The 26,781-nt window shown below is 41.3% G+C and overlaps 1 protein-coding gene and 2 long non-coding RNA genes across 15 annotated transcripts in view; 1 reads left to right on the forward strand and 2 right to left on the reverse strand.

Moving 5' to 3' along the window:
- The window catches only part of SLC8A1 (solute carrier family 8 member A1), a 385,952-nt gene that overhangs the window by 312,767 nt on the left and 46,404 nt on the right, over positions 1-26,781 (forward strand). For 5 of the 13 annotated variants that reach the window (XM_045447045.1, XM_045447046.1, XM_045447044.1 and 2 more), the window contains 7 exons: positions 6,939-7,045; positions 10,178-10,198; positions 10,636-10,653; positions 10,764-10,778; positions 14,671-14,739; positions 19,310-19,440; positions 23,359-23,458. In XM_045447045.1, the coding sequence (XP_045303001.1) occupies positions 6,939-7,045; positions 10,178-10,198; positions 10,636-10,653; positions 10,764-10,778; positions 14,671-14,739; positions 19,310-19,440; positions 23,359-23,458 (461 nt within the window). Of the gene's footprint in view, positions 1-6,938; positions 7,046-7,593; positions 7,698-10,177; positions 10,199-10,635; positions 10,654-10,763; positions 10,779-14,670; positions 14,740-19,309; positions 19,441-23,358; positions 23,459-26,781 lie in introns of all 13 variants that reach the window. The other 8 variants (XM_045447038.1, XM_045447036.1, XM_045447037.1 and 5 more) reach the window with 8 other exon arrangements.
- On the reverse strand, positions 8,238-10,171 carry LOC123581199. The gene is made up of 2 exons (XR_006703662.1): positions 9,669-10,171; positions 8,238-8,582 (listed from the first exon to the last, which is right to left on the reverse strand). It is a non-coding gene; the product is annotated as an uncharacterized LOC123581199 (long non-coding RNA).
- On the reverse strand, positions 10,709-24,173 carry LOC123581201. The gene is made up of 2 exons (XR_006703665.1): positions 23,602-24,173; positions 10,709-12,202 (listed from the first exon to the last, which is right to left on the reverse strand). It is a non-coding gene; the product is annotated as an uncharacterized LOC123581201 (long non-coding RNA).

Raw genomic sequence — 26,781 nt, forward strand, 5'->3', positions numbered from 1 at the left:
CGTCTCCTGTGGTAATGGCTGATGACACTCGCAGGGAGGGAATCTGTGACAGTCAAGCTCCTTTTAGAGTATCTGTCTTTAGGCAGATGGCGGGGGGCGGGGGGCAGGGGGTGCGGTTCAGAGAAAGGCTGTCCCTGCATTTGCTGTTTTTCGAGTACCTATTACTCAAAATTATCAGCATACCAACGTGACATGTTCTGCCATCCTTCAGTTAGTGTGTGTCAGAATTTCATTTCTTTTTCTTATTGAGTAATACTCCATTGTGCAGACAGACCACATTATGTTTATTCGCTCATTAGTTGATGGGTAATTAGGTTGTTTCCACCTTGGGGCTTCATGAATAATCTTGCTGTGAAGACCTACAAGTGGAATCGCTGGGTCATACGGTCACTCTGTTTTTTAATTTTGGAGGAATTGCTAGGTCTTTTCTGCAGCATTTTGCATTCCTGCCAGCAGTGTAAGAGAGTTCTAACCCCTCTACATTCTCTACAACACTTGTCATTATCTGTGTGTTTGCTTCTAGCCATCTGAGTGGGTTTGAATTGGTATCCCATTGCTGTTTTCATTGGCATTTCCCCCACTAACTAATGATGTTGAGCATCTCTTCACATACTTATTGTGCATTTGTTGATTTTCTTTGGAGAAGTGTCTATTCAGATCCTTTGCCCATTTTCCAGTTGGCTTGTCCTTTTGAGTAATAGTCTATACCAAAGCTTTTAACATTAAATTTCAAATTTGCCTCACCTGATGACATCACGCTGTGGTCAGAGAAGTTGCCAGATCTTTTCCCTTCAGATGTAATCAATCCTGGGTCACTTCTTTCTAGAGTCTAAGTATGGTAGCCCTAATGTGGAAAGTTTTCAGTTCCACCAACATGCCTTTCACTGACATGGCTCAGAAGCTGAGAGTGGGGATATGAGGCATTACTATCTTCTGTGGCAACTGAAATCCTTATTTTTCTTACTCTCCCAGTAGAACTTCCATTGTGTAAAAGCCTATCACCAGAGTTCCTATCACTTGGTTGGGAAGGAAATAACTCTGTATGAGTGTAAACCCTGCTGCCTGAATGCTCAAGGTGTTTTCTCACCTATACTATTAGGGTGGCCTGAGGAGACCAGCATTTCCTCAGAGGAGAAAAGAGCAATTTAAATAGTCTATATAATCCACTTTAGTGAAGGACAAAGCAAAATGTTTCTCCCATGTTTCAGTCTAGATTGCTAATTAGACCTGAAATTTAGTTTTGACTCTGACTTTCTCACAATTCTATCTATTCTTTATTTAATACATTCTTTTAAACATCAGGCATACAGTCTTGCTCCCCATTAGCCAGTTGCCAGCCCCTACTGCATATTGGAATCACCTGGAAAACTTTTAAAAACTGTATTCTTGCTGGGGCCTCACAACCAGAGTGTTTGGTTTCACTGCTTTCGAGTGAGCCGAGCCCCCCACTTAAAGTTTGCAAAGCTCCACATGTGATTCTAATATGCAGACAGAACCGAAACACAAGCCCAGCTATTACCAGCCTCTTAATTTGTCATCTGACTTAATAAAAGAACGCATTGTCCTCTCTAGATCCGTGATTCTCAAACTTTAACATGCATAGTGTCATCTGGGTATCTTGTTAATACACAGATCTGATTTGGTGGGCCTGGGGGGTAGGCCTGAGATTCTGAAGTTCTAACAAGCCCCCCACCTCTCCATATGAGGCTGAGGCTACTGATCGGTGGCTCAAAGTTCTCAGAATTGGTGAGTCCCTACATATTCATGGCACGTTTTGATTACTTCTTTTTTTTTAATTAATTTTTTTTCAACATTTATTTATTTTTGGGACAGAGAGAGACAGAGCATGAACGGGGGGAGGGGCAGAGAGAGAGGGAGACACAGAATCGGAAACAGGCTCCAGGCTCTGAGCCATCAGCCCAGAGCCCGATGCGGGGCTCAAACTCACGGACCGCGAGATCGTGACCTGGCTGAAGTCGGACGCTTAACCGACTGCGCCACCCAGGCGCCCCTTGATTACTTCTAATAGGACCTCTATCTCCTCAGGGATTCCACTTTTTAGAACAGCCATCATAAAATATATGTGTTGCTCTCCTTTTAAAAATAGAATTGAAATTCTACTATTGCTAATCTAGGCAATCCTTAACAAAAAGATAAAACAATAGACCTCTATATTAATTTAAAATAATGATCCAGATCCTTTAAAGTGGTCATAAAAATACTGCGCAGCTGAATGAATAAGGAACTTTGTGCGTCATATAATTGAAGGTATTGGTCTTTGAAGCCAGTCATAGGAGTCTCACTTTGTGACCTTGGAAGTTTCTTAACTTCTCTGAGTCATTGTTTCCTCTGTGAATGTTAAGCAGAAGTTACTTCTAGGGCTGTTATGAAGACAGGTGAATTAAGAAATGTAAAGTGCTCATAGGTTCATTGACTTCTCAGTAGGCCTAAAGAGAGTTTAGGGTTTTTTTTTAAATAAATGTTAAAATAGTATCCAAATATGTGAAATACTCACTAAAATCTTTTACATGGAGATTTAAAAGTAGAGTCTCTTCTCTTTAACCTCCCAAACTCATCTTTTTCTCACTTCTCTTAACATCAAGAAGAGTCTTGAGAAAAACCACAGAAGGGCAAATTGAGGTTGACATAGAAAAAGAGGCCCTGATGCTACTTTGACTTACTGATGAGATATCAGAATATATTTTACAGAGATTTTCTTCTTCCTCTTTTTTTTTTTTTTACCTCTGCTACAAAAGCCACCTCTTTCTTTCCTTTCCCACCATCTGCCTGAGTCACCACCAGATATACAAACTCCTTGGCCGAATGTTATAAGGTGTTTGGGTCTTTTGAGACCCATCAGATACCAGAGAGACTGAGAAGTCAAAATAGTTGTTGGTTTATTATCAGAGAAAAAGCACTACAAAGAAATCAAAAGGAATGGCCCGTATTTTTCCACTAAACAAATTGATCTTCCTTAAAATCTTTTCCCCCCTAGAAATGGAACCAAGGTGTATTACTATAAAAATTTTGGCCATATTGAGAAATCATCTAATGTTATCATAAGATCTGTAACTACTTTGCTAGTTTCCAGAAAACATATTTTTTATAGTACACTCAACAACTTTAGAGAGATGTTTTAAAAAAATCAAGTGAAAAGTTCTCATTACCTTCTTCATAATTATGGTAGATGAAAGTTGCACGATATCAGCTTTTCTATTTGTTCCTTATCAGGGCAATCAGAGTACAAGAGATGTCATTGGTTGAAGGGCTATGTCTACCTGAGTCTTCCAGTCTTGTTTTGGTTAACCTTTCAGTCTAAAGAAATAAAACTTGACTTGACTGCTACCTGTGGGTAAAGAGAACAAAAGGACAGCCAACACGAATCTGTGTTCTCAGGGAGAGGGAGTCCCTGTTATAAAGCAAAAGCCCTTTGAATATGGGATTGGTGTGGCAATGGGGGGTGGGGGTGGGGTGCAAATGGGAGGGCCTTTAATCTTTTCAGTCCTTGAGATTCTATATCCACTGCAAAATTATGAGGAACAGAGGTGTGCTTCTGCTGATTATCAAACTAGCATAACTGGAGTCCTTACCAAATCCACCCCATCTCATGTAACTTCCCCTGTGATGGAAGAAGTGGCATTAGGCTCTGAAAAGTGAGCAAAGGACAGCCTAACGATAAGTTCCCTTAAAAATTACATTGGTTAGGGGGTGCCTGGGTGGCTCAATCGGTTAAGCTTCTGGCTCTTGATTTCAGCTCAGGTCATGATCTCATGGTCCTGGGATCGAGCCCCAAGTCAGACTCTGGGCTGGGCTCTGCGCTGAGTATGAAGCCTGGTTAAGATTCTCCCTCTCCTTCTGCCCCTCCTCTGCTCGTGCTCGCTCTCTCTTTCTCTCTCAAATTATGTTAGTCATTTTCACCTTTGCTACCTTTGCTAGGGGGAGAAATGAAAGGTGAACATTAGCAATCTCTTCTGATTTTTGCCTCTCTTGATTTCAAGGGCTAATTCATAAGGATTAACTTTATCCTGCCTCTTTAAATGGACTGAAATGTCCTTCAATAATCAAGTTGCCTATTAATAGTTTTACTATGCAAGAGCACCAAAATCAATTTATAATTTAATGGTTCCTCCTGTCAGGGATACTATTGATGGTATTATTAATGATTTTGAAATAATATGCCATTATGCAAATCCCATCTATTTTAGGTGTCTTTGCCAGGCACCTACAGAGGTACTGTTTTCTTTTTCTTCATCTTTGATTTTCCAGTCTTACAGTTATCAAATCCTGAAACATTTTCTAAGGATTATGGACCTAGTAAATACTGATAATCTAAAGGCAAATTTTCAGTGCTTATTTTATTATACAAATTGTGTGGGATTTTATATTTCTCATACTCCAGAGTATAGAAAATAAAGCTGCTACAACAATAGAGGATTAAATTCACAAAGGATATGAAACAATGTTATTTGGTTACTTCCATTCATTTGTGAATGAATGATGATGTTGCTTTTTGGGAAGAAAACCAGTAGTTTTTTCTTAACAGACTTACCGGTTAGCCAGGCTACTCCAGTCGTCTCTATGGTGCTCTATTTATGCAAATCAAAAAAAACGTGGGATTACACATAGGATGGGTTGGGATTGCAAGATGCAGGAAGAGAAGTCAAATGTTTTTAGGTAATATAAGCAAGAGCATTGCAACATGACATTCAGCTTAATGTTAGCTGAACTACATTAAGCTACATTCATTCAACTTCATGAAGTTGCCTCGATAAGGCATGTTAGACCATCAAGTCCAGACGATGGTGGCAGGGCCCTTCTAATGCCCATCAGCACTTTGCCACACTTGGTCTTACGGGTGATTTCGTTAGTGGAATTGTACAACTGTAGTTTATGACTATAAGGCAGGAAGATGGAAGTTAATACCCCAAATGCAAAAATTCAGTGACAAAGAGGATAGACATTTGGCAGGTTTTGCAAAATAAACTTGATTTCACTGATAACATCAAATTCAGTTCTGAAATAAAGAGTTCATGTATCATCATGGCTTACATCTCTTGTGCTCTAATAATTTTTAACTTTTGGAGATTGAGGAATGATCAGATACCTTAACATAGTCAGGGAAGGCTAATTTTATTATATATTTACATACTCTCTCTCTCTCTCTCTCTCTCTCTGAGTAAATGGGTCACTTCCAGAAAACAATTCTAGAAGTTAGACAGGAACTGTTCACTGTATACATGTAGTTGGACTTCATCACATTGTTGGTAGTTTTGTAAATACCTAACTACTCTTTAAAAATGATTTAAAAAATAAAAAATAAATAAAAATAATTATTGTTTTAGTCATTTACAGATGTTCATCTGGCCTTAGTATTTCAGTCTTTGAGAACACAGCTGAGATAGAAAAGGCCCTGTTATGAACCCCAATTCCTCAGTAATGAGAAATTAGATATGAGCATCATTCAGGAATATTCTTTAGCTGAGGAACAGAGAGCCGGTTATGGGGCTCCAAAGGACCAGACGCAATCATTTGATCTCATTTCCACAATGTTAACCCCAGAAAGTAAGACTAAAGCATTTAGCATTAGGAACTAGGATTTTCAGAAAATTAAAAGCAACTTCTACCTTTATTTAATACTAGGAAAGAACACTGAAGCTCGTTGTCATACATAGGTCTAAATGAAACTTGATGGCTTTGATCAATAACTAGAAGAAAAAAAAAGATTATAAACAAAATTTGTTCCAGAAGATCTAGAAAACTCCACTCAAACTAAATAACGTCCATGACATTAAAACTGTGTCTATGTAAATTCATTGTTTCAAAAACTTTAGTCAGAAATGTTCTTGGCCAATGTTACTGGAAAAAAATTTTTTTTCAAGGACAAACAAGTGTTTAGGGGGCTCTGAGTAAGTTGCAATATAGGAAGTGATTAAGCCCTTATTAATTAGAAGGTAACATTAGATTTCTTTTCACAGTCATCAGGCTTATGGGAAATTGACATTTGCATAATATTTGCATTTGTCCTACTGTCTGTCAGTCACTCTCAACCAGAGGACCCTAAGGCTAGAAGTGCTAATGGATGGATTACAGGAAGAATTCTTAACTAAATGCCTTGGTGTATTGCTAGAGTTGGAAATAGTATAAATGGTATATTTTGTAAGAGTTGAAATTCAACTTTGGAGGGATGAAAATAACTATAACATCATGGTTCCCCATCCCCCACCTTCCAAAACAGCTATTGGGAGGCCTCAGCTTTCTTCTTTAGAAAGACAAATAAAACATGAACACCTTCCCCTTGAGATCTAGGTGGAAAATCTGACTAACTTGAATAAGAGTCTGATTCTAGGACATTGGGTGGGGTAACATAAAAGTGTTTGATTTTATTTTGTGATGGTCTTATACATTTATTACTTTAATAAAACTTTATGATAAAAATATTATGTTTGGAAATACAGTAAAGCAGAATGAAGGTAAAAAAATTAAAAAATGACCCATAAGCCAGTCACTCACAGATAACCTCTGTTGATATTTTGATGTGACTTACCTATTTGTTCTAAAGGATTGATTTCCGGGGCACAGCTCAGACAATCCTACGATTAAGGCATTTACTAAGTAAATATTTTTTTTCTTATTATTGTGATCTGTGTTCTTCTGCTTTTCCTCCTCATGATGATGATAAACCTATTAGTCCTGAATGCTACGTGTTGCCTAAAATCATTCCATGGCCTTGGGCAGGGGAGCTATGCATTGGGTGACCTCTATAATCTTACAGACCTACCCCACACCCATTCTGGAAGAACAAAGTCACAGTATGGAAGGTTCTCTGGAAGTACAGAAGTTTGTCTGCAAGTGCAGCTCGTTAACCTTGCTTTCCTCTTCTCTATGTTCCTTCTCTTCTCTTTCCCTTGTTCGTCAATTTCTACTCTTCTCTGTTTCAGCAAAACAATATCAGTCAAGGTAATTGATGATGAGGAGTATGAGAAAAACAAGACCTTCTTCCTTGAGATTGGAGAGCCCCGCCTGGTGGAGATGAGTGAGAAGAAAGGTGGGGGAGCTGCTCCAGGGCTGAGCCCAACAGCTTCTTGCTGGCCTGTGCCACCCCTGGATGCCTGCACTCTTCAGACGTGACTCACAACACACACATCCCTCCACCTATGTAACAGGGCATAGATCTCACCCCCGGGGGCCACAGCGGTCCCAACCTCTAGCTCCATCAGCCAATTTTGGCCACTCTGCACACTGCAGGGCTGAGAAACGAATGTTCAGTGCAGTCAATCAGGCCTCCATTTCTGGGAAAGATGGTGCTAACGTTTGCCAGGCCAAAATGAAGCCAACTTTCTGATCTCTCTTCCTAAATTGGGGTACTTCCTGACAGCTAAGTGAAGCAGGAAGAAATGGTGTAAGTGGTAAATTGGAAGAAAACGTCACCGGGGCCAGTTGGGAGTAGCCGTGATGCCCTTTTACATACTTCTGGAGGTCCATGTGTTGCCAGTTCAACCTTCATAACATCACAGTAACATGCAGCTTGGTGAACACCTAGCATGAGCGTGTGACGCCAACCATTTGTTTTGCCTTTGTCTTGTGTTCCCACAGGAAGATCATTACCATTAGAATATTTGACCGTGAGGAATATGAGAAAGAGTGCAGTTTCTCCCTTGTGCTTGAGGAACCAAAATGGATAAGAAGAGGAATGACAGGTGTGAGAGTATACAAAGACATACCAGCGAGAAATTGTACTCTTCTCTCTCCGTGTCTCCTACTCTCACACTTAACTCTCTCCTCTTCCTCGGCTCCAAGTACTATCCTTTATTTCCTTGGAAGCTTTAGCAATTTCATCCCCTTCCCTCATTCACAAGTGCACCAAGAAATGCCCCCTCTCTTCAGGAAACGCCCACTAACCTGGATTGAAACACAGACTTAAGAAATACCGTAAGAGATTTCTGTAAATCAGAAGTGATGATCTAAAAGCATGATTTCTGTGTTCAGTTATTCACTATTCAGGGATTGTTCTAAAATGTGCTTCCGACTACCAAATCTCCCCTTGAACATTAGTCATAAAAACTTAGTGATAATGCTTATTAGTAATGACTAATAAGTAATGACTTATAACTAATGCCATTAGTCTAATGGCAACTAATAGGAACTTTTGAGATAATTTAGTAATTAGGCTCCTTTCAACAACCCAGTTTTCAAAAAAATAGATATTTAATAAGAGCAAAGACCCTTGAAGAATACTGTTGTACACATTGTAGCATCCATTTGGCCTAAGATTTTTCATATCATCAAATATGACATTTCCAAGGGACAAGAGGTAGACACGAATTTAGGCCTTGCTTAAGGCCTAGCCAGCCTTATGCTCCAAAATGTTTTGATCCTTATAGAATTGACAGTTTTCTAATATATATAGTAAAAAGGAAAAATAAATAGCAGTATCCTTAAAGCTAGATTTTTTTTAGTTGATTTGTACTTACATATTTTTAGAAAATATTTGAACAAAGAAGCCAATTTCTTTGTGCTCTTTGATTTTATATCTATTTCCACGGCCTAGTTTTCATAAGAAAGGACAGGAATTTTATACCACCCTTAAAGATAATATTTTGTTCTGAATTATCACAAGGGCTTCATATAATTACCCTCTACTAGTGGCCATTTTAAAGGGATTATGTAAAATGAGCATTCTACACATTAATAGCTCTTACTCACTGCATACAAACATGAATGCAGTAGCATAGGAGACGATTAGACCACTTGGTAAGAAATTTATACTTTTACATGTAAGAAAAAAAATCAAATATAGTCTATTCCTATATAGACTCAACATTTGGGGGAATTTGATCTCACATTTGTAAGAACTCACAGACTTCAGAGTCCATCAGAAAAAAAAAAAAAGTGTATGTCCTGACTTAATCATGTCTCAAAGGAACATTTTGGGGACTCATTTTAATGTGGTCTATTTAATATGCTCCATAGGCAGTAGGCAGAAGAAAAAGACACTTTAGAAAACTGAGCTGATTTCTTACAAAGATGGGATCAAAAATGCCTCATTAACATACAGGAAAAAAGCACTTACTTCTAAATGTATTCCTCCAAAACACTGTCTTTTATCTAAAGGAAGAGCATCTTAGATACAGCTCTTTCAATTGCCATTTTAGTAAAATATGCCCTCATGTGAAAGCAAATTAAAATTCCTTGAGAGCACTATCTGGTTTCGCACCCTTCCAAGTGGATTCTTGTCACTATAAGTGAAATTACTGACTTGTTTTAGAAAGTATCCTCTAATGCCACTACCATTAGCAGGAAAACAGGGCTGAAAATGTAATTGTAGCATTCTCCTCCACAACTCCTGAAGTAATTGGTATATGTTTAGCTAGGTAGCTTTCACCAAAATAAAGTGCCACTGTATAGTCTGGGTTTAAAGCACATAACCTGGAAGATAAATCACGGATGTCCCACCCCACCCCACCTCCACCTGCCTTGTCGGTTTCCATGAAGTTACAGATCCACAAGAAGTAGTGTGATCATGCACTTATAATATGCAGAAGTCATAGATAAGGACACACACATAAGCGCTAATTCCTAGGACTCAAGTTTTGAAGGTTTAAAAAACATAAGCATCCCTTGATGGCCAGTGAATACCAAATAAGTAGAACCTCCAGAGAGGGCTTTACGTTGTGCCAAAGTCTCCGTCAGGCAGGGCAGCCAAAATAGAATTTCCTGAGATGTTCTATCTATCGTCATTGAACGACAGGTATCAGACCTGAGATCCTGGATGATTTAAGACTCCCATATGTTGAGTTCAGTAACCCTCTGGCAATATGTAATGAGGAAGACTCAGTCAAATAAAGTTAAGATTAACTCCGTAAAATATTTCTACTGTGTGTGGTAAACTGGATACGTATAGTATATGTAAACATATACAGTAGAAATGTTTTATGAAGTCCCCAGGTGAACTGTACACATATGTAATCAACCACACACATTTGCAAAAATTAGCGTTGGGATTGTTTATTTGAAAATATTCCCAATGCCACATTTCCTTGGGGTGCACCCATGTTAGCAGTGGCCCCCTACCACTGTAATCAAATCTGCCTGGATTTCTTTCTGCTGATATTCCTCTTACTTTCATTATTCATCTGGTCTCTTATTCTGTGTTTGTCTTTGTCTGTTTCTTTCACAGCCCTGTTACTGAATGAGCTTGGTAAGCATTTCATTTCTTGCATTTCCTTTCCATTTTTCTAAGTTATTTTCCATGAATGTCAGGTGATACAGTACCTTTCTGACTCTTCTTTTATTTCTGTTGGTTTACTAGCCATATTGTTGTGTAGGGCCGCTGGCCTCATTTTTGTGTAGTTCAGATAGTTTATATTCCATTTTTAGTTCAGTGCAGTCTCTTTAAAAACCAGCGGTTGCTTAGGTATGCACAAGAATTAAATTTGTGCACTAAGCCCCATAATCTTAAAAGAATGAGTAGCGATTAAATCATGTGCAGATGTTTTCAGTTTTTTCTTCATTGTGATTATAATTTGGCAAGTTTCTGTATCTTAGATGGGTGGTCAGGCAGCCAATGTCACTAGTATTTGTTATTTAGATTGTAAGTTAAATAAATTGTAACATTTGTTCTTTTTTCTTTTTTAGGTGGCTTCACAATAACAGGTACGAATTTTTAAAGCTAATGACGTCAATTTTTTTTTTTTTTGCTGTTTTCACCATGTGTTGTTTACATTTTTAAAAATCACTTCTCATTTTTATTTGCTTTTATGAAGGAAAATACCTGTACGGTAAGACAGTTGTTTTTTTTTTTAATGTCCTTCATTTTCCCCCAAATGCCCTTAAAAATCAAACCAAAACCACATTTTAGGTAACCTGCGTTAACATTTAGCCGTGGCACATGGTGTGCTCTTGTTGACTTTACACATTTAACGTTTTACACATTAACAACGTGTGTGTTGTGTTCCTGTATATGCACATTTGTATGGAGAACCTGTAACTGTTCACATTTTGATACTGGTCGATTTATAAATGTTCATGTAGCACCGATGATGTGCTGTGTACCCCTGCCAGATGCTCCAGAGTGCCAGAATAAATAAGACAATTGCTGGCCTTAAGGAAACAGAGGAATTGACATCTAGGACCGCTCCATGGCCCAAGTTCAGGCTCCTACTAATACATGATGCCCGATTAGCAGAGGACAGAGCAGTCCTTTCCCCTCACCCCACAGCACCAATCTGAGCCCTTGTTTGGGGACTTCAGTTTGAGCTTTATAATCATGGCTTCTTTGGGTGCATTACAGAGTGTTCTATAAAAACCCAAACTGCGAGTCAAAAAGTTTAAAACTCTCAAATTCATACTGGTATCCAGCCTGTGTTGATTACATTAAACTATTCCAAACACTCTAAAGCTATTTTCTTGTGTACAGAAGGAAGATGTTTCCTTACGGCATCCTCCCTTTTGACCCTAAGCATTTTCTCACTTTTTCAGAATCATCTATGCAGATTTAGAGAGGGACAGAAATAATAAATGGTAGGTCTGATCTGTGTGAAGGTGCAGGTTGAATATGTCTCTAAAGGCATCCTAATGGCCATGGCATTTTCAATATGTTGTGCAGATACCAACAGTGGCATTCTTTTTTTCCTGAAATCAGCTGAACCAAAATATTTAAGGGGGGAAATATTTCCAAAAATTTCCATTTTGCAAATGCTATGGTGGGGGAGTTGGGAATTAATTAAACCACTGTTCATATAAACTCATGATCAGGTCGTTCCAATATGATTCTGTCCAAAGTGGAACTTTCTGAATGAGAGCAATTTCACAGGGGGTCTTTGCTCTCTGCTTCTCCTCCCCGGACACGGCATTTAATGATGAAATAATCCATAGACTCTCAGAGACACAGACATTGAAAAGGATAAAAATGCTTAAACAGGACAAGTCCTCACAGAGGGTTTTTAAAATCTGAACCATGTGAAGCTCTCCCCACCCCCCACCCCGTCAAGTCTCCCCAGTTGTGCACTGCTGAAGATGCTGGTTTTGAATCCAAGTATGGGAATTTGCATTTAGTTTTAAAACTTTTATCTTATTTTTCTCATCCCATGTTTGAACTCACTGAAGCCTTCTTGGAAATACTCTGCTCCTGGCACCCAATAAGTTGGTTGTCCTTGTGAGATTTGAGGGAGGTGGAAATTGGGCAAGGTAGCCTTCATGGATTCTGAAATAATTAGAAATTAAAAAGTCAACCATTGGAGAAATATTGTAGGGTCTAGCAGCACCTTAAGTCCTGTGCAGCCTGATAATGAGATCTTCACTAGAAAATAATTGGCTACATAGTGCCTTGTTAAAATACATTGATGTATTTAGCTATTTTCCTATTTTCCTGATCATTGACTATGTCAGGATTTTGCTTTTTGGGCCTTCTTTTGTGTCACTTGAAGCACCCTCCCTTTTAAATATCTAGGTAATAACAGGATCCTAGTTTTCTTTCCCCAGAAATTGTTCATATCATGTTCTAGAATATCCGTCCAGTAATGCCCAACATTTCCTGCCTTGGACACATCTTGCGTTCAAGAGAACAGAATCACTCCTTCCAAAGATTTCTATCATTTCATGTACTTACTTCATCAAATCTTTCTTAAGGCTTTAATTTGAACTAGAGATTTTCTGTTCTTGCCCCCCTCTTCCCAACACTTGAAATTGATACAGTTAGAACAAGAGAATGTTCCAAAACTCTCTGGGAATCTCCACATTGGCAGGCCCCTCTCACTTTAGATGACCCTTCTTCTCCTGAGCTGGGTCAGAATACCTGGGATCCACACGCTATAGATGCCCTGGGGAAGGTTCTAAAACTTAGGTTTACACAGTGAAAAGCAGCTTTAAGCCTAAAGAACTTTCCTTTGAAGTCACTTTGAGGCTTTGAAGTCAAGGCTTTGAGATGCAAGGGCAGTAGAGAAGAATTAATCTAGCCCTTGGCCTCCGCCTGCAGCTTTTCTGTAGTCTTGTGCAGCTGAGTGTGAAAATCTAAATCTGAAGCAGAATATATGGAAATTGAAAAAGTCATTTGGTCCACAGCCCAATATATTTCAGAGATTTCATTAGTGGTGGACATTAAGTGCTGGAGGTGATTTTGGAATTTGCAAATCTTTATGTGTTGCTCCTAGACCTTGCCTCATTGAAAGGCCCTTGTTGGGACCTATGATCTCATTCTCCCTTGACCTTTACGGCATAAAACATGATAACCTCCTATACGTTATAGCTCATTAGAGTTTGTAATTTGGTATACCATTTAATCTTCAACCTTACGAAGATATTATTGTTCTCACCTATATGAAGGAAATGAAGGTTGAAAGAGATTAATCAATTGATTAATCAATCTACCCCAAATCACCCATCTGGATTCAGAGCCTGGCCCTCTAATGATGAGTGTTCTAACCCTAGCACCTTCATTTCCTCCCTTTCAACCTCTTCATTCCTACCTTCATCTTAACCCCTTTGCAATCCAAAGCCCAGCCATGTCTCATAAATGCCATCAGTGTGAATTCCAGTCAAATGATCAATGAGGGGGACTCATTGCGTGTGCATCACACTGCTTGTGATGTGAAACTAGAGCACATTAATTTGGATTGTTTAAAAAAATTAAGTATTCTGGTTCAATTTGGAGAAGAGAGAGGCATGTGTGATTCCCTAAACAGGCAGCCATAGAGTTGTATAATAAAAGTCAATATACTTCTCTAAAAGTTGCTCTCCCAGTTAGATAATTCTCATAATACAGTAGACTTAACAAGGTACGTGGCTTTTTAAGAAAGCCAAAGTATGAACATTCTGACATTGTAACACACTTCAATCACTGCAGTACCTAGGGTAGAGGAACCAACCCCCTTCAATTTTAGCTTCGTTTACAGTTGAGGAAACTGAGTCTCAGAGAAGAGAATGCTTTGCCCAAACTTAGATGGCAAGCATTTTGGCAAAAGTTGGCACCAAGTCGATTTCATCAATTCTCAGATCAGTTCTAGGTAGCTCTTGGTAGAAGTCAACGGCAGGTGGATTTGGCAGTCGATTGAGCCAGAAGTTTAACGAAAACCCTAGGCCCAAATAACCCAAGAGTTACTGTGATGATGGTGTACCCTTGCAAAGCCTGCCAGTGGATAAAACATTCTCCTACTCAGACTGCCCAGGAAATAAATAAGCATGTTCCCAGATGCTATGTCACTAGACCCTCAAACAAACCTACGATGTGGATGGAGCAGGTACTATTATCCCCATTTACATGCGGGGAAACTGGGAAATAACCTGCTCAAGGTTATTGGCTATGTCATTGGCACCAGTAGGCTTCAAAACCAGGTTGCCTGTCATCACACCAAGTGCTTTCCATTGTTTTGTGAGGCCTCTGGAAGCAGTCACTTGAAGGGCATGGACACTCCACCTCAGACGCTTGCAGGAATCTAGCAGCACCCCCTACTGAGGAGGGTGTGGTTCATTCACATAATCTGGCTTGGCTCCTAGAACACTTACTCCATTTATTTGTTCACTTCTGTGACCTCCGTAGGAGTAACTCAATCCCCAAACTAACACTGCTTGTGATGTGTGCATCTGGATGTGATGTTTAGCTTACTAATTCCACAAAGCTCTGGTAGCAAACCAGTGCATCCATTCTGCTGATTTTCTGCCTGTCCTTTTTGCTAGGCCAGCCTGTCTTCCGGAAAGTTCATGCTAGAGAACATCCGATCCCTTCTACTGTAATCACCATTGCAGGTACTCATTGCATCATGGTTCTTGAAAACCACAGTTTAGTTAGCTTGAAGTTAACTGCCTTCAAGTGTTCTTGAAGTCTTTAGACATGAAACAGTTTGGCCCCTGTCCCCTCTAGAACATTGCTAAAGGATACAGTGGCTTCTCTGCAGCTGGGAGTATGGTAGGTCATCAACAATAACACAAGCATATCCACACAGGACAGGATGCATAGTCAAGGGAGCAAATGGACCTGAAGAGAAGATTGACCCCATGGCCTCTCCCTCTCAAGTTTCAACATATTCCAGATTTCTCGCAAGTCTCGCTTCTCAAAATGGGTCTTTCATTCCAAGTATAATGAAGTTTCTTTAAAAGCAAGCTGTATTTCCTTCCAGAGCCTGCCTTTCTTGCCTCCAGGCAATGTGATGATAGCCACATACACACTGATGATAATACATCTGTGGGGGGTTCTCTAGAGGGAACATTGCCAAGGTGACCAGAGGACCACGCAGTCATCCCAAATCTACCGTAAGCATAGAGCCCAGGCATCATCTCCAAGTCTCTGGATGAGGACAGGGATATTCATTCCTCAATCATTGCCATCACTGGCTACTGTGGTAGAAACACTTCCTCCTGCCCCAGTAGGACTTTCCTATTCCTCACATCACACTTACCCACTCAATAATCATGATACCCAGACTTGACTGGTGGTTTTATCACAGGCTTGGTTTATGTCTTGTCAATACCGATTTTATGGGGTGCCTGAGTGGCTCAGTCAGTTGAGCATCCAACTTCGGCTCAAGTCATAATCTCACAGTTTGTGGACTTGAGCCCTAAATCAGGCTGTCTGCTGTCAGCACGGAGCCTACTTTGGATCCTCTGTCTCCCCCTCTCTCTGCCTCTCTCAGCTTCGCGCTCTCTCCATCTCTCTCTAAAAAATAAACTCTAAAAAAATACTGATTTTTACAGTGAGTATGAATTACACATTTGATCTTTAAATTGTGTTGGTTGGTTAAGCCTATGATGTTATGTGATTTACTATCAACTTCTCAATTAAATATGGTGAATTTTAAAAGTATACTTGTATATGTATGCAGAGACAGAGACAGAGAATGAATTCTCTGACAAGCCAAACTAAAACTCCAGTATGTTATCACTGTGCATAAGTAAGGAGGTGAAACTGACTTGGCCAGAGTAAAATGGACTGTGTTTGATCCAGCATTCAAAATGAAAAGGAAACAAAACAAAAACAAAAACCAACCAAGTGAAAAGGAAACAAATATAATAGACCATCCAAACAAATGATGTTAAACTGTTTCCCCCAACCAATAAAAGATATCTCAAGAGAGGATTTTTTTTTTTAAAGAGAGGACACTTTCTTTCTTTCTGTCTTTCTGTCTTTCTGTCTTTCTTTCTTTCTTTAATTTTGAGAGAGACAGAGACAGTATGAGCAGCATGAGTGTGTGGGGGGGGGGGGGAAGAGAGAGAGAGAGAGAATGAATGAATGAATCCCAAGCAGGCTCCCCACTGTCAGCACAGAGCCTGATACAGGGCTCGAACTCAGGAAACCGTGAGATCATGACCTGAGCCGAAACTGAGAGTTGGACGCTTAGCCGACTGAGCCATCCAGGTGTCTCCAAAGAGAGGACACTTTTTTTTTAATTTTTTAATGTTTATTTATTTTTGAGATAGAGAGAGAGACAGAGCATGAACAGGGGAGGGGCAGAGAGAGGGAGACACAGAATCTAAAACGGGCTCCAGGCTCTGAGCTGTCAGCACAGAGCCCAACGCGGGGCTCAAACTCACAGACCGTGAGATCATGACCTGAGCCGAAGTCGGACGCTTAACCGACTGAGCCACCCAGGCGCCCCAAGAGAGGACACTTTTTAAAAAAACAGACCAGTATTTGCCAGCATCAAAAATCTGTACCACAGATACTAATTTATCAGTATCGTTGCAGAGCAACACCAGGATTTATCTAGTTGCTTCCTTTCCATCACACACAATTCTCTCTTAAATGTTCATGACATTTATTAAGTGCAAATAGCCCTGACCTTTCCATGACATTATGCCTTTGTGCTTGGACATCTGTCTGCCTGGAATGCCCCCTTCTATACCACCTTCTAGCCAACCTTACCACCAACTTCACCTGGCAAGCTGCTCTGCAGGTTCCAAGGCCAATTTCAAATATTTCCTCTTTTCTGAAGGCTTCCCTGACTCCCTTAGACAGAGCAAGCTGCTTCCCCACCCTGATTTCTCAGCCTCACCTCGCTGCATTCTAAGCTCTCCCATCTCTATACCTCACTTCTCATGTGAACAACAAACAGGATCTTTATATGCATATACAGCAAATGTCAGGAACTAGTTACAGATATAATAGCACCAAACTAAGCATTTCATCCTGACAGAAGGATGGAAAGATGACTAAAAAGGGAATAAATAACCCTTTTTAATCACTGTAATTCAATTTCATTTACTACCATGTCCATTTGTTCAATGCCACGTTCCAAATAATTTCATTTTGTGGAATGTGGCATTAAACAATGTGACCACATCACCTTTCTTTTGTAATTTCTCCAATTTTCTACATAAAGTGCCTTGAGTCCCATTTAAAGCAACTTATCACTTATAGGTAAACTACGGAAAAGGAAGCCATAATAAATATTCTCTCTCCATGGTTTTGTAATTCAAATAATAATCCTGGCTGTTCTTCTGGAAAAATAATTTTTATTTGCTGTAAGTCTCTAAGACATCCATGTTCAGCCAAGGTTTTGAACAAAGACACTAAAAGAACCTACTGCTACGAAAACTACCAATAACATTATCCTGAGTTCAAGGATCAGAAAGCAAGGAATCAAAATACGGTTGACTTGAGCACTGGGTAGACTAGACATCACATATCTCAGCTGACCACTTCCTTGACTACGTACACAATTTCAAGGACAAATCTGGAGGACACCAGTTGGAACCCTTTGCCTTCTCTTGGGTCATAACTTCCCAAGCCTGCTATAAAAATCTCTACTACTTCTGCAGTTAAAATTAATCTCCTTGCCCCTCTCCTTTGTATCTCTTAACATTTAGCACTTTTTGGTCAGTCCAAAATCACTTATTTTTTAGTCTCCGTCTAATTTCCTTGAGGCCACGTAAGGATTGGGGATAGAAAAGCAGATTCTAAAATATTCTTTTAGGAAGACACTATTGAATACATACTAAAGCATTAATATGCTACATCCTGCTTTTGCCTTGGGTTGGTTTTGACACTTGGTATTTAAAATGCTAGCTAGCAGTATCCCTAGCCCATCTTCTCTGTGCCCTAGCAGTGAGCTGGCCTAGGAACTGGTTCTCTACAAAATTTGCTAGAGCATCAAATGGAACCACCACAGCAGGGCCCTCAGCAGAGGGAAAACTTGTCTTTGGAGGGAATGAGAGGTATGGACTCCTGCAGAAGCTGATGCCTAAATAAACACAAAAGGCAAGAAGACTGGGCTAGAAGTCCCTCCCTTTCTCGTGTTTCCTCAGTCAACAGATTCCTACCACAGGCAGTTTGCCTGGAAAGTTCTAGAAGCAAAGGCATCAGGGCAGAGGTCTTTCCATACCACCCATACGACTCCCTTGGAGATGAGGTACATTTGACTTGACTCAAGTAGCCTGTCTCGTTCCAGCATCCTGGGCCTGAAGGATAAGGAGGTAGGGTGATTATAGGAATGGTGTTTGCCATGTGCATGGCCTTTTTCAGTCTGAAATTTATCCTAATGACCTTCACATAGTGAGGAGCCAACTGTGAGCTTCCCCTCATTAGTGGACTCTCAAGTCCATTAACATTTTCTTAACACCCACTAGCCTCTCCTGGAGTGTAAGGAACCTGGTGGTTCTGGAAATAATCATGCTCACATGGTGAGTGGTATTAACTCGCAAAGGCTTCACCTTTGCCCCCCCCCCCCCCCCCCGTTTACTTTAAGATGAGCGTGGTCAAGGTCTTCCTAACAAATCTCAACTTTGCACCACAGAGCGGAAGCACTAGGACACAGGCATCGTTGTGAAACACGGAATGGATGGTTTGCTTCTTAACTTGCAACAGGGGCTCTGGCTAAGATCAGAATTTCCCTTCAACCAATTTTTTGGCGCTGGGGCATTTTCTGTTGCCTCTGGAGAGTGGAGAGGAGGAGGCCGGATCCCTCCATCCCTTGTGTCACTCCAGCACTTTTCATTACGGTTCCTTTGGTCACCTGCTAAAGGAATGTATAAAAACAGCCAGGTGAACCAGCATCACAGGGGACAGCTGGGTGATCCCTCAGCACAGACGGCGTGCAGGCAGAGTCTTTCCCAGTGATATGCCCATATGAGCTGCTTTCCTGATCTGCACTTTGGCTTGTGCTCAGGTTGTGGGTCATTTACAGTCACCTGCTGTTAACAGTGATGTGATGTGAAGTGATGACATGCCAGCACTTCTCCCCTCCGGCCTTATGATCTCACCCAAGGGACTTTTAGTAGGTCATTAGGGCTTCCTTCCTTCTCGGTTTTCTTGTAGCAGAACCCAGGGATTTCCAAAGAAAATTGAGCAAAGGGCTAACTTTCTTGCCCTTCCCTTTCACAGAGGAATGTGATGACAAGCAGCCGCTGACCAGCAAAGAGGAAGAGGAGAGGCGCATTGCAGAAATGGGGCGCCCCATTCTGGGAGAACACACCAAGCTGGAAGTGATCATTGAAGAATCCTACGAATTCAAGGTATGCTCACCGACGCTGCCCACGGGGGAGGCCAGGCCCATCTCGGGACCCAGACTGTCCAGACTGCCGTCAATGTCAGGAACTGGCTCGTTAACTGAGAATTTTTTCAGGGCAGAACTAGAATTAGAAAGGTAGGGAACCAAGAGGTCCTGCAAACTGAACAGTATCAGAACCAGGGGCCAGTGGGTGGCATCTGTCACTGCCCAGGGTCAGAGGTGCCCCAAAGGGAGGACTTTGTCTGAGGGAGAGCAAGGAAGAAGCAAAGGTGGATTCCAAGAGATTGTGATGTGTGGAGGAAACCAAGCTCTATTTGAAGAAGCCAGTGAATCCATTAGAAGCAAACCGCTCACACTGCAGACAGTTAGGAGGCTTTTGTTCTGGAGGGGGAATGGGAAGCTCTCCCTATAAAACATCCACCCCATTGACAAGTTCTCATTTATAATTAGTCCTCCTCTTCAGATCCTAGGACATTTTAGCACAGTCAACATACTAAAGGTATATAGTGCCTGTGAGCAGAGAGTTCACAACTGAGCAGATGAAATTGGATTCCTGGTCCTCTGGATGATGAAAAGTCATTTTTCAGAAGTTAAGCAGATGGGCCTTAGGGTGAGCTTAGAATTTTGAGGCGAAACTTGCCGTCCATTTTAGCTGCTCCCTCTGTCCCTACTCTACCTCCCACCCGTCTCGTTCACACAGCCCTGACAGCTAAGACCCCAGGAGAGCCACACACTAATTCTGGAGCGGGACATGAAAAGGAACCTCGTTCTCTGGTTTTCCAGAACTACAAACCCATGGTGCAGCTGCATCTTCCCCAATTATTTTTCAAAAGCAGACTCTGCTCCTATTTGGAAAACCAGAATGAGGATCCCAACAGGGACAATCAGGCCAGGACCTTAGAAGCCTCAGTATTTTATCTCGATGTTTCATAGTAGCGGCCTCTTTTCCTTTACCTGGATCCATTAATTATTTTTTAAAATTAGTTCACAAACGGAGGTGCCTGAGAGGAGACAGGTAGAAGGGAAAATGTCTTTTTGCAATTGAAGTGAATTTTTTTAAAAAATAAAAAATGCAATTAAACGTTCCCCTTCAGGCTGCTGCAAATCTCCGTTTCTTTCACTCATTCCCATCCAAAGGAACAGGGGTAAACACTGGGACCGGTGCTTTCTGGGCAGACCCCAAGTATCGGAGCTCACCTGTTGTTTGATCTAGAACCTGCGGACTGACACACACATACACAGGTTCCCTGTGATCCCAGGGGTGCAGATACCTCAGACTGTCCATTTCCGCGGACCAGTCTGTCCAGATGTAGCCAACCTCACTCTTCCTCATGCCCCCTCTTTTCACCTGGAATCAGAGCGCCTGGTGCCACCTGCTATAACGGAGATTCTACTACTTGGCATTTCTGGGCAAGTTTGCCCTCCATCCCTCCAGGGCTCTCATGGGGAATAATTGTATGGGACAGCCTGCCTTTTGGGACAGGCTTTATGGGACAGCCTGTCTCTCCTTTATGGGACAGCCAGCCTTCCCCTTCCACGCACCCAAGACTAGGAAGAGCAGTCACAGAAACTTTCTGCAGGAAGCATCGGACTGGGTGTGGCAGGGCACGGTCTTCCAGGTGGCAAAGTGTTCTTAGGTCCAAAGCTCTCTCTCGTAACGACTCCAATGACCTGGACGTTTGAAAGCTCCCCAGTCTCTTTACAGAAGTCCACTTGTTACCTTTCTAGAATAGCTTCCATAGGCTATTTCCTCCCGTCTCCTCAAAGTTCACCAGTAGTTACTATTAAAAGGAAAGGGAGGTTGAGGGCATGTTCCTGAAGTGCCCTCGAATATCAATAGGATGTTATTCTTCTAAGAAATTTATTTTTCTAGGTCCATAGCTGTTTTTAAAGAACCTATTCAGAGCTCTTAGAACTATATGAGAGACTCGAATCTGGGTGGCACCTCACAATGTCCCACTCTGCGTTTGCCTGCTGGGTTCCTGTTTATTATTTTGTGACTAAGGGTTTGGCTTCCTGACACCCACTGCTGATGGTGAGGCTATGACAATAGCCTACAGGTCCAGTGCAGTGAGAGTTCAAATTCATCTTACTTAGTGTCCCCTCTTCCCGTGGATCACGGGAGGACACGTATGCAAATTAAGCCCTCAGAAGAACCAGGCTGTCCCATAGTCCCCCAGAGTCAACGTGAACCAAAGTTTACAATCTACCCTGGGTTTTTCATACACATAAATTTTAACTTTCATTTATTTTAAAACTTTGTTCTTTAGAGATGTTACTTGAGGCAACTCTGTGTGTTTAACTATTACAGCAGTTTATCTCTTTAACTGTTTATCTCCCAGGTGATGGGATTCTCTGCCTTGGCATCAGAACAGAGGGCTCCTTTGGCGAGACCTTCCCCAAGTTTCCATTACAGTTAGGAAAAATCAAAGTCATTTCTTGTCATATCCTGCACAGAAATGTGAGTTGGCACCAGCCAAGACACTCAGTGTGCTTGATAAAATGGGGCTGAGTCCAGAGAGAAAAGACATGCCTGTCCTGTGCCTGAAGATACTGTGGCCAAGAGCAGTGACGGTTACAGCGGTTATCAGGGGTGCTAGCAGTTCTAGACACAAGGCTAGGGCGGAAAGGTCACCACCCTAAGGAAAACATCTAGCAAGGAACGATGTTGAAAATACAGAGTGGGCCAGTTGGAGGTGGGCCCTTTCATGCTTATTATCATCTCCATGTTCGGATGACTCTCGTTGAACTAACACACTTGACGTTCCAACTGAGCTTTGGCCTTCTGTACAGGCTGCTCAGATCACATTTTCTTCACTCCCAGTTGGCTGAGAACTTGCTCGCTCTCTCTCTCCCAAGCTATAGTCAGTTGACGTGCATTGCATTAAACGTGTATAGATGTTGACCTGAGACAAATAATATGTGTTTTCTGCCTCTTTGCAATTAGTGGGGATTCGAGGATGCTCTGACAGTAAGTGTGGATATGTGTGGTAGACTAGTCCACGCGATAGTCTCTCTGGGCAGGGTACCCTCATGTCCTGGGAGTGACCCTTCTCCCTGTAGTCGCTATGATTGGTGGTAGTGCTTTGGGTGTATCTGCCTGCTTGGTTCTCCTGTGAATGTTTGGCTGTTGTTGTTGTTACCTTAACTGACATTTAGAAAGTTAGAGGGTGCTCACTGTAGAAAGCCAAGTGCTTAAAAAGAAGTCTAAGAGAGAAAAAGAAGTCTAAAGAGAAAAGTAACAGGGAGGGAAATCTAGTGCAACATCAATTGCAATGTGCCCTAAACCATATGAATTAAACTTCTCTTGTCCACCTTTTCTTGTTTGCAACAGAAGTAGCATTAGAGTGGCTTCTCTAACAGCCGCCAGGCTGACAAAATCAGTAGCCACAGAAAAATCCATTTATTGATGATCCTGCAGCAGAATTCTTGGGGCTCTGCTCTCTGGCTGCATTTCATTGATAAACCAAAGCACAATAATAACAGTTTTTAGTTCCATAATCTATCTGCCAATTCCAGCTATTCAGAAACGTGTAATGCTGAGCAGGCCATATACTAATTCAGTTATAGACAGGATGCCACAGTTGAAGCCAGGAAAGAAGCAAGTTCATGAAGCATTCAAGGGGAAGGGATGGGCTTCTGCAATGTCTGCTCTTCTAAACACTGAGGCCATTCTTCACTGGCCATTAGGCAGTGAAAGAGGCTCGAATTTTCTATGAAGCAATTTCTATTTCCGAATGGATCCAGCCAAGGGCTATGCTCGTTTGCATAATCCATAACAGTGTTTGATGTCAATACTGTTGTTCTGAGCCTAACATCCCCTACCCTTCGTAGAACCTGGGGTTTCAAAATCACCAAGGTCTTAGATTTCCCAAGGCTTTAACCAACCCAACAGTTATCTTATTCTTTCCAACCCTTCTAGAGTACCGTGGACAAACTTATTAAGAAGACAAACTTAGCCCTTGTGGTTGGGACAAACAGCTGGAGAGAGCAGTTTATCGAAGCCATCACTGTCAGCGCTGGTGAGTACCTTTCTCTGCATGCTGTAAATGACAACAGCCCACACTGAGCTTGCTTTTCCTACTGGGACCACTTGGTCTATGTCAAAGCACCAACGACCTTCCAGGGTAAAATTAAAAGAGGAATAAATGTTTTGGTAGCATACCTGCACATTTCAGAGACTGCCTTGGACTTTCTAGATGAAGCACATGTCTTCAAACATGGCATTCTTCTCCATCTACACTGTGTCTTTCTTTCTGGAAATAGACAAGATAAACGTAAAGGCGTTTAAGGCTTTTGTGTCTCTAATTCACAGACAGCCAATCACGAGTCTTTGTCCGGAAATTTCCCTGAAGCAGGAGAAGTGGCCAAATGAAGGTCACTAAGGAAGGAGCAAAATGCTAGGTGGGAGAAGGTGACATTAAGACACTTTATCACTACCATCTGTATCATTTTACACTCTCTTTAACCGTGTCTAACAGATCAGCGTTTGCACTGGCTCTAGAAGTGCAAAGGAAAATCCTACCAAAACGAAGTTGTTTTCAAACTCAAGGAGTCAGAGACCCGAGGGAATTAAATATAGAAAGAAACGTCTTTTTCTTGGCTTCTCAAACCTTGTCCACTGTCTGTATGATTGTATAAAGACAGAGGAAAGCCCCTCTCAAAGATGGATGAAAGCAACACCATTGTGGGATTTCCCCCCTTAATCCTTCCGTTCCATCTTGACTGGTTCTTTCTCTTTAGCACTCCCCACAGGTCCATCTTCTACTGTTGCAGCTATTGAACAAGACTAGAATGTTCTAAATAGTGATTCCCACTGAAAAGTATGGAACCACCATCACTGGCCGTTAGGTCGTGACTGCTAACACAACCCCCTCTTTCCAATCTGCCGTAGAATAATCTGACAGATGCTCCGAAGTGGGAACAGAGGGTGGTAGGATTTTTGTGCCTCTTTGTTATTAATGCTGTTTATAATCACACTTTGGTTTCTTGCAATTGAGTAAATAAAGGAAACTTATGAACCTTAAATAATGGGAAATTGCTTGGAGAGTAGATTTGGAATTTATATGCAAATTCTCCTCGGGGGAGGGGAAAACTCCCTGTGTTAGCCCCTTGGGGCTGCCTTTACCAAGTACCAGAGACTGGGTGTCTTACAAACAAGCTCACAGTTTAAGAGGCTGAGAAGTCCAAGATCAAGGCACTGGCAGATTTGGTGTCTGGTAAGACCTTGCTTCCTGGCTCACAGACAGGAACTTCTGTCTTCTGACTTGTCCTCACATTGAGGAACAGGCAAGAGAGCTCTCTGGGATCTTTTTTATTTTTTATTGTTTTTTAAGTTTACTTATTTATTTTGAGAGAGAGAGAGAGAGGGAGAGAGAGAGAGATCAAGCAAGGGAGGGGCAGAGAGAGGAAGAGAGAGAGAAGCCCAAGCAGCCTCTGCACCATCAGCACAGAGCCCGTTGCAGGGTTCAAACTCATGAACCATGAGATCTTGACCTGAGCCAAAATCAGGAGTCAGACGCTTAACCGACTGAGCCACCCAGGCACCCCTGGGGTCCTTTTTATAAGGGCTTTATCCTCATGGCCTAATCACTTCCGAAAGGCGCCACCTCCTAATACCATCATATTGGGGATTAGGTTTCGACATATGAATTTGGGGGTGGGGGGCACAAACAGTCTACAGTACTCACTCACTATGTCTTATGTTTTTCTTTAAACCAAACATTAGTATCTGAGGCATGAGCTATATACTCCCTCTTCACAGAGTCAAAAACTAAAAGGACAAAAATGCTTGAATAAGAAATTGCTGATGAGACCAGTTGAAAACATTAAAAATAATGAAATTATTTTATGGGCTTTGTTACAGCAGAATCGAAACGTTAAAAACATTAAAAGTAGCATAAACTTTAATGAACCATTCCCAGTGGTTCACAGGTCTCCTTTGGCTGCAGACGTATGAGCATTTATATAATGGTCACAAGCTGGACATCATTAATTCATTTTTCTACATGTCCATCGTTGTTCTTGGTGGGAGAGATAGGACAGCACAGGAAACAGACAAATACCCCAGCCCAAGTGGAGCTTATATTCTACCCAAGGAGGCAGCAAATAAGGCAAACAAAATCAAGTGTGTGTATGACGATGAGCTTATCATGGAGAGCAACAAAGCTGTGGAGAGAGATGAGAAATATACGTGAGGCTGCACTCGACTGTGGCCAAGAAGACACCACCAATAGACACATTAGCCATGCATTTTCTTTTCGAGCAGTGAAGTGGGTTTGTGTTCGTTTATTCACACATTTTTGTAATTCACAGGGACCAGCACACACATTTAATGGCCAGTCCCTCACAGTGGCAAAAGGGCAGCTTAGAATGGTGAGAGAGATTTTGCCACACACAAGACCAAAGTTGTGATCCTGGTCAGAATAGGTATACAGCGACCCAACTATAAAGACGCTAATGCTTCCTTACTTTCAAGGGGCATATTTGGTTTGCAAACACTTTCATTTATAATGTTGAATTAAATCCTCTCAAAATCGTATGTGAGAGGTATTACAATTACCCTGATCTTCTAGAATCTGAGCCTTGGTGAGGCAATATGTCTTTGGAACAATGCTCAGAACCCCAGTCTTCCAAATGCTAGTCCAGTGGGCTCTCTACTACCCTTAAGAAAGAGAAGTTTCAAAATGAGTCAAATTGCTCCCTCCGCACCTCTGTCTGTTTGAGGGACTCTGGTTTTGTCCCCTCTCTTGGTGCCATGGTTTCAGCACTCTCATGATGGGACTGACTCCTGCCCAGATCCTTTGAACTGTTGTTACTGAATGAAATACAAAACCTCTCGAGTGTTCTTGTCATGCAGCATGTTGTGTTTTATGTTACTAAATGACTGCTTGGGAATAACACAAAATTGCTCAGACATTTGCAGGCCGCTGGGTAAATTGACCTTATTTACAATTTTGAGACAAAATATCAGAAAAGCAAACCCATATTTTTTAAGCACTAAATTATTAGAAGGGCAGTTAGAAAGCTCAATATTTGTCATTATGATTAAATTTAAGTGTCTAAAGAATGTTAATGTTCTTCGGTTGTTAAATGGACAATAAAATTCGTAAAGCGGTATTGAAAACAGACTTTCATTGGATTTTAAGATTTCATTGCAAAAGAGTTGAGAATCAGAACCGTTTGCCTTATTAAAATATTAAATTGCTGTTAAACGGCTCTACTGAGACGCTTTTTCCTATGCAATTTTCTGTGCAAAATTGAGTCTATCTATCTTGCCAAACAAATAATAATTTTGGAAATAGGATTTTACTTCTGTTTCTCACTGATTATGTTTAAATTAGTT

This window comes from Leopardus geoffroyi, chromosome A3 (genome assembly GCF_018350155.1).
Source record: "Leopardus geoffroyi isolate Oge1 chromosome A3, O.geoffroyi_Oge1_pat1.0, whole genome shotgun sequence".
Taxonomy (NCBI): domain Eukaryota; kingdom Metazoa; phylum Chordata; class Mammalia; order Carnivora; family Felidae; genus Leopardus; species Leopardus geoffroyi.